Source organism: Schistocerca gregaria, chromosome 3 (genome assembly GCF_023897955.1).
Source record: "Schistocerca gregaria isolate iqSchGreg1 chromosome 3, iqSchGreg1.2, whole genome shotgun sequence".
Lineage (NCBI taxonomy): Eukaryota > Metazoa > Arthropoda > Insecta > Orthoptera > Acrididae > Schistocerca > Schistocerca gregaria.
The window spans coordinates 174,517,380-174,530,347 of NC_064922.1; the positions used below are offsets into that span (position 1 = coordinate 174,517,380).

Sequence of the window (12,968 nt, forward strand, 5' to 3'; positions counted from 1 at the left end):
AATAACACCAAAGAAGATTGGGACAAGTAATTGCAGTGGCTGAAACAGCACTTTGTCACTTTTCGGGTTTCTGAAGATGCTCACTGATTGTCGCTTTTCCATTCTTCGGCCTCCCTGGAGACATTTTTCTTAAGAAAGAAGTTGGTTCCTCTCTCAAATCCAGTTGCAGTGACATTCAGGGAGATGTGTTAGTTTGTGTCGCACTAAAATTGCAATAATTCTATTTGGTCGCATCACACGTTGCGTTCCGTTAATACCACAACAAACCGAGTTATTTATATCGCTCATGGGTGTCAAATTTCAAAGACTGAGTCGACATAGTGATTTCACTTGTGCAAACCCTTCTTGCAAAATCTTGCATGCGGTTTCCTCGATTCGACACATGGTAGTCAACTGACCGTCGATGTAGAACTACACATTGCAGACCTGAAGCTGGACAATTTTTCCTTGGACGATACTTTGAAAATTGCAGACTCTTTCAAGATCACGCAGGCTGCAAATGAACGCCTTATGCCTTGTCCCAAGGTAGCAGTTGTTCACCTGCCACCAAGGGGATGGAATTCTTAATACATCCTTTCCCCAGCAGTTGTGTCTTTATGTCACTTTTGGATGTGTCAATGCCCTCTGCACAAACTATCACACTGTGTCTGCATAAGCAGTGGGGTCTCCCATTTTGTCCTCGCTGTTTCATGACACACCAATGTCAAGACTGTCTAGATCACTGGGCACACTGCAACCGTGGGCGTCTCCTGACTGTCAAGTACAGGGATAGTCAAACCCATCTTCACACTTGCATCAAGGGACAGCAGATGAACTCCTGGCCTTTGTTCCCAACGTCAAACTTCTCATCACCAAGTTTCTTTATTGATCTCACAATTGCCTCCCAACATATGCTCATCTGGGTTACCCAGCATTGGCCTCACCCTCTCATAAGTCGGTTGCATAGGTGACAGCTCAATTCTCCTCAGAGTTCAATTTAATACTATGGCAGCATACAAGAAGGGTACATGGCCAATAATGCTGTTTGTTGTCAACATCCAATCAGCTAGCAACATTTTTGGCTTAGTTATCTTCTCGCTATTGGTTTCTCCACGATGGATACTGTTTCATTCCAGGAACTTTAAAACCTTTGTGCCTCTTTTGTGTCTCTGTTCAAACCTGGCCAGAGGTGCACCACCAATTTCGAGATGCATACTTCTCTGCATCCAGATGCAGTGCCCCCTTTCCGTAGGGCACATCCACTTCTGGTCTCCCTAAGAATGGCCTTTAATCTCAGACTTGCCTTCACAAAGCAGGGTAATTGAACCTGTCAAGACAGGTACTTGGGCCACACCCCTGGTAGTGGTTAAGAAACAAAATGGCTCCCTCTGGCTCTGTGGCAATTGTGGGTCAACACTCACTGCCCAGGCACACGTTAAAACCTACGCCATACCACGTCCACTAAATCTCTTCACAAAGCTTGTCGATCATGAATATTTTTCTGAGATAGACCTTCCTGATGCTTGTTTATGGATCCTATTCGTTGAAGAATCGCAATGCATTATAGGCATCAGTACACCCCATGGCTTGTACAAACACAAACATTTGTGCTTTGGGATCTCTTCTAACATGGCAATCTTCCAGAGATACCTGGAACAGTTAACCATGTCCATCCAGCCTGTACCAATTATCTGGCTGACTTAACTATTTCCTATTTCTAGTGTTAGGTGCCAGGACCATCTGCACTATCTCTAAAACCCCCTTTGCTATGCTGCAACAATGCATGGCTAACGTGCCACCTGCAAAAATGTCAGCTTTTTCAGAAGCAAGTGGAATACCTTGGACACTTGCTCAACGAAGATGGGACTCAGCCCACTCACTGCAATGTTTCAGCTGCTGACACTCTCCCATGTCCCCCAAACACTCACGAGCGCAGGCCTTTTTGGGTAGTGTTAACTATTGTTCTTAGTTACTCCCACAAACAGCACATGTTCTGCACTCACTGAACCAGTTGTGGAAGAATAGCATTCAATTCCTGTGGTCCGCTGCCTGTGAGCATGCTTTCACACAGTTGATGCACATGTTACACTCAGTGCCCTGCATTACAACCTTCTTTTCCATCACATCCCCTTGTTTTGGCTGCTGACACTTCCCTCTAAGGGACTGGTGTGGTTCGTTTTGTTTTGCTTTAGAGTGCAAAAAACAACTAGGGTCATAAGCATCCGTGTCAGAACTGTAGAACACAAAGACAAAGAGAGGAGTTAAAAACGATTACACAGTAATCCCAATTGATGGAAGGGAAGACACTAAAAACAGAAGTGGAGTAAGATCTATAGATACGCCTTCAGAAATGGAGATCCTGAACTAAAAATTAGATGTCTTTAGTCATATTGCTATGATGGATAAGAAGTAAAATGCCGTCGACAGGCCGCACATCGTTCACTAAAACGGCTGATAACAAACACAGCAAACACAAACAAGAATGTAAGTGGTTAAAAAAAAAGAGCATTCTGCCAAGAAATTGTGGACCATCAAGGGTTGAGCACAATGAGCACAAAGTGGTGGGGGAGCACCACTTAAATGGTGATGGCTTAGAAGACAGTGCCTGATATGCAACCTAGTTAAAATGATCTAACGGCAGAGGTCCGAGATGAGATCATCTAAGCCGCTGGAAGAGGCTTAATAACACATAGCTTGTTCCCATAAGGGGAGGACTAGTGGTGATGCCAAAGTGGAGGACTAGTGATGACAAAGTGGCACCACCTGCTGACAGATGGCAAAACATATCATAGGACAGAATGTAAGAATTAGCGGGCTGTCGTACTGTGACTGCAGCCTTGGCAACAGTGTCAGTGGCCTCCTTTCCCGTCAGACCGATGTGACCAGGAAGCCACAAACATCACAGTGGACTCATCAACAGTGAGCAAATGACAGTTTTCCTGGCTCTGTTGCACTAAGGGATGGACAGTGTACAGCACACACAAGCTCTGATGGGCACTGCGAGAGTCGGAGCAAATCATTTAATTGAAAAGCGTGTGTCGCCAGATGTACTTTGTGGCCTGATGCCAGGAGAAGAGCTGTAAACGCTGAGCAGTGTTCCGGAAGCCAACACTGAAAATTGTCAATGCCAATGAAAAAGGCACACCGAACAGCCAAACATCATGGGCAGTCAGAGTACACAAAGTTACTATCACGAAGTTCCTTGCAAATTTCAAAGCAATAGAGCAAGGCTGGAGTAGTGTCCTTAGGAAGCGAATGAAGGCCAAGGTAAACATGGACCACCACACAAAGCCAAGGTGGTGAAGGGTTCACACCCATCAGGAAAGAGGCAGGTAGCATGAAGTTACACTGCCGGAGAAGCAGTCAAAAGCAAACTCCAGGAGGTAACAGAAAAGAGGAACATGCTCCATAATGGTGATCAAAGGAGTCACCAAACGAGACATAGGATGGGTGGCCACGCATGGCAGACAAACAGCATGCATATCTGCCTAGGAGAAAGTCACGGCCACACGACAGCAGTAGTTCGGCAGCTTCTACATACAGACTCTCAGCCACGCTATTGTAAAAGGCACCAGTGGCCAAATGGATGCTACGATGGTGGATAGTGTTGAGATGCCTTAAGAGGGACAGACATGCACATGCATAAACATAGCACCCATAGCCTAGGTTCCAACAGACAAGGGACCGGTACAAACAGAGGAGGATCATTCAATCTGCTCCCCAGAAAGTTCTGTTGAGGACACGTAGGACACTGAGGGACCGCATGCAGCGGGCTGACAGGTAAGCCACGTGGGACCATCAAGGAAGTTTCCTATTGAGCATAAGCCCCAGGAATTTCATAGTTCCAATGAACGGAAGAGAAACAGGCCCAATATCTAAAACTGGTGAACGAAACCAATTGCGCTGTCTGAAATTCATGCAAATGGTCAGTGGAAAAACAAAAAAACATTGTCGATGCTCCTGGAGTAAAGAAATCTCTGAATACGCTTCTCAGTGAGGCAGGTCTGTGGAGAACTGGCAAAATTGTCAACAAAAAGGGAGCCACAGATACCAGACAGACAGGGCATTATAGGGTTAATAGCAATAGCAAAGAGGGCAATTCTCAGGACAGAACACTGAGGGACACTGTTTTTCTGGATAAAGGTGTCCAACAAAGTAGCATCCACATATACCTTGAAAACTCTGTGTTTTAATTCCTGAAGGAAATGGGGCAGGCAGCCTAGAAAGCCCCACATGTAGAAAGCATGGGGGATACCAGTCTTTCAGTAGGTATCTTAGACTTTCTTCAAACTAAAAAACACAGCCACAGTCTCGGATTTCCGCATAAAACCATTCATGACATGAGTGGACAAAGTGACGAGATGTTAAACTGCAGAATGGCACACTCCAAATCCACACTGTGCAGTGGTTAGTAAATTGCAAGACTCCTGCCACCACACCAGCCGGGCACAAATCATACGTTCCAGCACCTTGCAAAAACAGCTGGTGACAGATGGGGTGGTAGCCAGAAGGAAGGTGTTTGTCTTTACCGGGCCTAGAATGGACATATCGGTGGCTTCACAAAAGCCTCTGAGAAATGTGCCCTCTGCCCAGATGCACTTGTTCGTATGAAGCAGAAAGCACTTATCCGCAAGAGAAAAGTGTTGAAACATCTGAATATGAACATCATCTGGCCCTGGGGCGGGGGATTGGGATGACGTGAGAGCATGATCCTGCTCCCTCATAGTAAAGGCGGCATTGTAGCACTCACGATTCTGAGAATATAAGGGTATCGCTTGAGCTTCCTTCGCTAGTTTCCGATGGAGGAAGGCAGTGTGACAGTTGGAAGCGCTTGAAATCTCTGCAATATGGCAGCCCACGGTGTTGGATATAGCAGTTTACCATCATAGGATGAGGGTTAAAAATGCGGAAAACACGTCTCAGTGCAAGAATTGCGTTGCAGCCAGCCTCAGTCCACCAAGGGACCAGATCATGGAGTTGTAAAGAGGAAGTGCGAGGAATGGTGCATCTGCGGCGGTAAGGATAACATTTGTAAGATATCTACCTAGCCATTACAACTGGGGAACTGTTGTTCGCTGAACGTCACCAGGGAGGAGTAAGGCCTCCAGTTGGCCTTAGTAAGCTGTCATTTGGGTATGCATCCAGATGGGGTAGGAGTCAGCAAACTGACAGCATGCAAGAAATGGTTGCTTGAGTATGTGTCAGGTAGAACAGACAACTCAAGATGATGGAAAAGCTGGGCACTGGAAAAGGATAGGTCCGAATGGGAATAGTGGCTGTGCGTGGAGACTGAAAGGAACACGGGTGCTCCTGTGATGAGGGAGAGGAGATTAAGTTGACTGAGGTCAGCCAAGGGAGCACCTCTTGGACAGTTGCTGGGAGAACCCCCAAAGGGATTGTGCGCATTTAAGTCATCGAGCAGCAGAAACAAGTGAGGTAGCTACTCAATAAGCTGGAGGAAGTCTGCACTGGTGACATCGAATGACACAGGATGTAAACAGTACAAAGGGAAAAGGTCAAGTGAGGAAGGAAAAGGTGAACTGCAACAGCTTGAAGGCCGGTAGTCATGAAATGAGTTGACTATCAGTGCCATCCCGCAGGAGCAGCATGACTCCCCTATGAGATGGAATGCCGCCCAGGGGAGCAGGGTGGGGGTGGGGGGTCAAAACAGACAGGGAAGAAATGCGAGAGTGCTCAAAGTGGTCATGAGGATGCAATTTTGTTTGCTGGAGGTAGAAAACAAGCAGCTGCTGCGATTCTAAGAGCAGCCGTAGATCCTTTTTTGTTTGATTGAAGGCCTTGAACATGCCACTGAAGGAGAATCATAATGATGAAAGGGGAGGAGGAACAAAAATGAAAGGGTGTCACCTCGGCATCTGGCGATAACCAGCCTTCAAAGACTCGTGCTACAGGGCCAGAGGATGGTGGATCCTGCTCCACGAGTTCTACAGAGACATTGGCATTCTTCCTCTGTCAATCTGCAAAGGCCAGAGCAGAAAAACGGGTGGTGCTGCACACCGGCAACACGGGAGGTCAGCCAAGTGACGGTATCACACGGCGACACGGGACCGGTGTGGTGCTGGTGTACCATAACAATTATGGTTACTGAGCAGCCCATTACCTATTCATCCAAGACACTAAAACCCACTAGAATTACCTACAGCTCATAAACAGGCTCTGGGAATCATCTTTGCCATTAAGAAATTCCATGTTTCCCTATGAGACTAAGTTTACGCTCATTACTGACCATAAACTGTTGGTAGCACATTGGGCTCTTTTACTTAGCGATTACAATTACACCATTAAATAAAATCCTACTGCACAACACACAAACACAGATGCACTCTCTCTATTGCCCTCAGGTCCAGATCCAGCTTGTGACTAACAGTAGGTCTCCTGTTTCCATACTGACATAGAATGACAATGCACCTTGGAAGGATTTCCCATCACAGCTACTTACATCTCTGTAGGCACGCATTGTGCCTGTACTTTACAATGTGTCACCCACTATGTGCTACATAGGTGGCCCACCCACTCTTCAAAATCTGCTGATCCAGACCTCTGAGCCTGAGTTTGCCTCTCTCATCATTTGTCCTTTTCTTTGTTTTGTTATGGTTTTAGGGCACAAAACTGCTATGGTCATTAGTGCCAGTTCTGTGGCTTAGGGAAGGGTAAAAAAAAATTTGAAATCAGCAGCAATGGTAGCGAAACTCAAAAAGTGGGGAAACTAAGAAAAACAAGGAAAGCTTAGAAAACCACTATGGAAGGGGGGGAGGGGGGGAACAGTTGTTTTCCGCAAAAAGAGCTTCAAATGACCAACGTCACCACACTAACACTGATAAACTTGAGGACGCAATTGGCTGAGCGCGTGTCATCTGCTAAATTGGAAGATATATCAGGCAACAGGTGTAAACAGGCACGTAGCGGAGTAAAACAGGAGCACTGAAGTAAACGGTGTCTCACCGTCAACGGTTGAGAGCAGTGGGGACAAAGTGCGGAGGATCGACACTTAAAAGATGTTGATGGTTAAAAAGACAGTGCCCTACCCAGAGTCTAGTTAAAATTACCTCCTCCAGACGACGAGTTCGGGAGGAAGAGGTCCAAGCACAGGGAAGAGCTTTCACGTCCTGCAATTTATTATTGGGAAGTGTAGACCACTGTGCGTGCCATAAAAGAGCAACACGGCGACATAAAGCACTCTGTAGACTGGCGAAGGGGACCATGTGAACAGCAGGCTGAGGCAGAGAGACTGCAGCCTTGGCCACTATCTCAGCCATCTCATTTCCACGGATACCAACGTGTCCTGGGATCCAGAGGAATGCCACAGAGATGCCCCCCAAGTGGAGGCAGTCCTGAATCTGGTGGACCAGAGGGTGGACCGTATAAAGAGCTTGGAGACTGAGGAGAGAGCTGAGCGAATCTGAGCATATAATATACTGTATCTGCTTATGTCGACTTACGTATTTGACAGTCTGGAGAACAGCATAACAATATAGGCACTCCCAACACCAAATGATGTTTTTGAGCCGTCAGTGTAAATAAATGTGGCATCCTTAATTTGTGTGCATAGAGCAGCAAATGCCTGAGGATCAACGAGAGAAGGGGGTGCCATCCTTGGGAAGCTGACTAAGGTCACGGAGCAAGCAGGTCTGGGGGCGAAGTCAAGGCGGTGATGTACTCCCAGTTGTCAAGAAAGTTTTAGGAAAGTGGAAGGAAGGTAAACGTAGCAGTTGACAGAAGCGGACTCCTGGTGGTAGTAGATAGAAAGGGTGGCTTGCATACCCTAAATCCAAGGAGGCGTCAAAAAAGAGGTCACGGGCTGAATTAGCAGGCATGGAAGACAGACGGCTAGCGTAACAACTCAGGACAGCTCACCAATTGGACCGTGGAGGTTCAGCAGTCTCAACATAAAGGCTTTCCACAGCGCTGGTGTAAAAAACTCCAGACGTTAAACGCAATCCACAGTGGTGGACAGAGTCGAGATGCTGAAGAATAGATGGCCTAGCAGAGGAGTAAACTATGCTTCCCTAGTCCAATTTCGAACGCCAACGGATCGCAGGCAGCGAGCCGAAAGATAGGAAATGTGGGAGGAGCAGCACAGTTCTCTGTCAAACATAAGTCCCAATAATTTAGCAATTTCCGCAAACGGAAGGTCGACAGGGCCTACATGTAGGAAAGGTGAAAAAAACTCAACATGATGCCAAAAACTGACACAAACGGTCTAACTGGGAGAAAAGCAAAAGCCAGATTCGATGCTCCAAGAGTGGAGGCAATAGATACATCCTTGAAGACATCATTCGAAAAGGCTGGTCTGTTGAGAGCTGTAGAAGATGACAAAATCATCCACAAAGACAGAGTCTGAGACATCGCGAAGGAGACCATCCAAAATTGGTTTTATGGCAATGGCAAACAGAACAACAATTAGCATGGAGTCTGGGGCACCCCGTTTTCTTGGGAGAAAGTATGGGATAGAGTTCACCCACATTTTAAATGTGCGCTCTGTCATAAATTTACAAATAAAACAGGGTAGCCGACCTCAAAATCCCCAAGAGAACAGTGTGCGGAGGATACCTGTCCTCAAACAGGTATCGTATGCTCTCTCCAGATCAAAAAATACTGCTACTGTTTGGCGTTTCCTGAGAAAATTGTTTATGGTATAAGTGGATATAGCAACAAGATGGGCAACTGCAGAACGATGCTTTCAAAAACCGCATTGGGCACGTGTTAAAAACCTTCGGGACTCCAGCGACCAGGCTAAACGGCAATTCACCATACACTCCAAAACCTTACATACACTACTCGTGAGAGAAATGGGGCGATAGCTAGAGGGGAGATGTTTGTACTTTCAAGGTTTCTGAACAGGAACGACAATACCTTCCCACCATCTTCTGGGAAAAGTAATGTTGGCCCAAATTCGATTATAAATGCGAAGGAGATAACACAGACTATGGTATGATAAATGCTTCAACATTTGGACATGGACACCATCCAGTCCTGGGGCAGAAGAGCGAGAAGAAGATAAGGCGTGTCAGAGTTCCCGCGCGGAGAATACAGTATTATAGCTTTCGCTATTTTGAGAGGTGAAAGCAAGAGGTTGCACTTTCGCCACATGTTTCTTCGGAAGAAAGGCTGGCGGGTAATTTGAAGAGCTCAAAATCTCAGCAAAGTGTTGACTCAATGAGTTAGAAATTGCGACTGGGTCCACTAAAGTATCTTACACAACAGTAAGCCTGGAGATTGGGGAGAAACTAGGCATGGCAGATAACTGTTGGATTTTGACTCCAAACTTCTGAGGACGGAGGATGACCCGACGGCATTGCGTACATAACTGCTTATAGCGGATACAGTTGGCCAGAGTAGGATGATGGCGGAAAACGCGAAGAGCACATCTCCGCTCGTGTATTGCATCACGGGATGCATCATTCCACCAAGGAAATAGAAGTCGACCCAGCCAATCGGAGGTGCGAGGTATAGAATGTTCAATGGCTCTAAGAATAACTTCTGTAACATGAGTGACCCGATCATCGACGCTAGGAAAGTGACGGTCATCGAATGTTGCTAAAGACAAAAAAAGTGTCCAATTGGCTTGGGCAAACATCCAGCATCTCAGGCGCATAGATGGCAGTTGTAGCTGCAATCTAAGGACGCATGGAAAATGGTCACTTGAGTGTGTATCAGCAAGAGCGAACCATTCAAAGCACCGAGCTAGCTGAACTGTACCGATCAAAATATCCAAATGAGATAAATTGGTCGAGGAGGAAGACAAAGATGTAGGTTCCCCAGTGTTGAGGCAAACAACATCCGCTTAGTGGAAGAGGTCAATCAATAGAGAGCCTCGCGGACAAGGATGCGGAAATCCCTAAAGCAGGTGGTGGGCATTGAAATCCCCAACCGGCAAATGGAGGGGGGGGGGGGGGGGGGGGGGGAGCTGACCAAGGAGATAAAGATCAGCTCAGCCATCTGTGTGGACGATGGAATATATATGGTACAAAGAGAGAAGGTGTATCTAGAAAGGGAAAGACGGACAACAACAGCTTGGAAGGAACTGTTTAACGGGATTGGGTGATAATGGACAGTATCATGGAGAAGAACCCTGAGTCCCCCATGTGCTGGAGTGCCATCAGCAGAGGGGATATCAAACCAGACTGACTGAAAATGAGGGAAAACAAAGTAATCGTGGGGTGACAGCTTTGTTTCCTGAAGACAGAAGATGACCGGAGAGTAGGATCGTAAGAGGATTGACAATTCATTCCGATTGGCTCTAATGCCGTGGATATTTCAATGGATAATTGCCAAAGGGTGGACAAAAAAGGGAAGAACCTTACTGTCAGCCAGTTAATTCAAGAATAAGTCTCACTTACCAGATGGATTGCATTTATTTCATAAAGTTAACAACGGACCTCAGCACACATGTTTTTGTAAGTTTTTAACATACATTCAACTAAGACAACATTCAAATTAAATTGAAGTAAAACATGGGTTACACTACCTGCAACTGTTTACAGAGAGCAAGGAACTTCCCTTTGTCATCTTCTCTACATAACAGGCGTAGCAACTTCGAGATTCTCGAGTCCTCTGGAATAAAAGCACAGTTCATTAACAGTTGGAAATGTGCTGAATTCATTTGGAAATTTTGAAATGTTTCTTACAGCACATTATCTAGTACGAACGTAATTTAGATATAAAGCAATCCAGACTAATGTGACTTCTTGTCTTAACTCTAGGGCAACCACACTTACCTACAACAATTCAAACAAAAACTAATTAACATTAAAATTAAAATTAACATATGGCTCAATCCTCTATCACTTCCATAAAGATACTGTGATGCAAGATAACAGATAATACATTTCTTACTGGTCTTTAAGGATCTGACAGTTCTAGAAACAACTGTAGCATGCAATTTTAGTTTCACATTAAATTAAATGTAAGAGGAACTAAATCAACAAGTATTTTAAGAGAGAATCTTGTTACAGGAAAATGAGAAAACTACAGCTTCTCATTTCCTTAACAGGCAGAAAAATTTCTACCTGTATCTCACTGACTGTGGAACTGGTATCAATACATTATGTTAAATTGTTAAGTATAACATGCTGTTCAGATAGAAGACCGACCAGGTCATTGACTTATAAATTAATGCAGTCTCTCTGACATAACAGAAAAAAGGTAGTGATAAGTGAATACTACCTTACAGCAGCTATGGTTATCACACTGAGTTCTTTCTGATGCCACAGGACATGTACAATGAACAAAATTATTGCTTCAGTTAACATACAATACCTAAACATGATCAAAGACAGAGTTCTCTAAATTTTTGCAATGTATCAAGAACTACTGTAGCAAACTGCAGCATCTTCTGACCACAGGAAATGAAGATAACAATTATTCTCAAGCACCTACTATAGAAGAACTTCAAAATGATGTCAGGAAACTGTATGTATTTTCAAACTGTAATCTTTAGTGACTTGTTGAAACCAATATTATATACTTCTTAATATATTGCTGATGACAATGTTATACAATATTTTCCCAAACAGGTTCACAGGGTAATTTACATGTGTGACATACGTGACCCAATGTCCCCATTTAGAATAAGTTGCATGCTCAGATATATTTGGTGGGCATTTGTAGTATCTTATAATATTTTCTACAGATAGATAGCTACACTTTCAGTGCCACTAACAAAGGATGCTTTTGTGATTTGATGGAAGAGGCCAAGTAAGTACAATACGTACGGCATTCTGTGGCGCACACAAAAATATAGGCTGCACGCTCCACAGATACGGACTGAGACCAGAATTCCATCCTGCTTCCTATATGCAGTATACATTCACGTCCATTAACGATGACAGACATCTTGCCTGGTGTGTGTGGCATCCCCTGTGACTGCAGCAGCATCTACACGAGCCAAACAATTCACACTGTTGCTAAGTACTGTGCTGACCACAAATGTTTTGGAGGAGATGGAGAAGTTGGATGTGGCTGAAAGCTGTCTACACTTTGTTCATCGTAAGTTCAATCCTAACGTAAACAAACACCCACTCACCGACTTGTGCATTAACAACAGATGATATGACACCAACAGACATTTATATCCATTATTTCATTGCTACTGAAGTGTGTGTGTGTCCCAATGACGCTTACTAAACCACTGAAAATCTTTACTGTTTTTGGCAATCACCATAAATGTTTAACACAAGTAGTTCTGGTTTCACGTCACACTGAACAGTTGATTTTTCTGCCTTGTCAGCTGTGCTCAAGTGTTCTTTTGTCCTAGTCGATCGGCAGTGAGGGTCTAAGCACCAAGACGACCAGTCCCTCACTCGAAGGTTCATTCATCCAGAAGTAATGACATCCACCAGGAATGTACTCTCACAAGGAAAGTACACAGAAGGGTAAAAACGAAGCACTAAAAGCAATACTGATGCCACAGACGAAAAAAAAGTTTGCGAAGTAAAGTACATGGATCTCACTGTGTCACAGCTTAGAGCAGGCAAGCCATCCCCAGGGTTCACCCGTGTCAAGAGAACGCCCCTGCCACATCCAACCCCTGTCAATCCGATTAAGGCTGAGGACGGCTACACAGTAAAGAATGCCTTCTACTCAAGAGTAAAAGGGGAAAAGCCAAAAATGTGATGGACATTAGCTGGACCATCGATAATAAAATACAATGAGAGAAATGGTTAAGGCCGCATATGGACTTCGCCCAGACATCTGCGTGCAAAGGGAACAGGCCCTCCCATAGCACTCCCACTCGCAACCCAGATGTGGCAGGGTCGAGTGTCTAAATTACCCAACATTTTACAGAAGACACCCCCAATCCCAACCACACTGCCATTGCCCTGAAGGTAGTTTAAAATGTTATATCCATGAATAAACATTACTGTCATGGAGAAAATGGAGAACCAGGTCAATCATCCGATGCCGTGTGAAGCAAAGAATTCGGAATACCGTGCTCAGTGTTGAGTGCCAGGAGGAGGTCATTCCAC

General features: G+C 45.0%; 1 protein-coding gene across 1 annotated transcript in view; it reads right to left on the reverse strand.

The window, feature by feature from the left end:
- The window catches only part of LOC126353895 (serine/threonine-protein kinase SMG1-like), a 364,235-nt gene that overhangs the window by 317,795 nt on the left and 33,472 nt on the right, over positions 1-12,968 (reverse strand). The window contains exon 2 of the mRNA XM_050003118.1: positions 10,469-10,554. Coding sequence (XP_049859075.1) covers positions 10,469-10,554 — 86 coding nt within the window. The remainder of the gene's footprint in view (positions 1-10,468; positions 10,555-12,968) is intronic.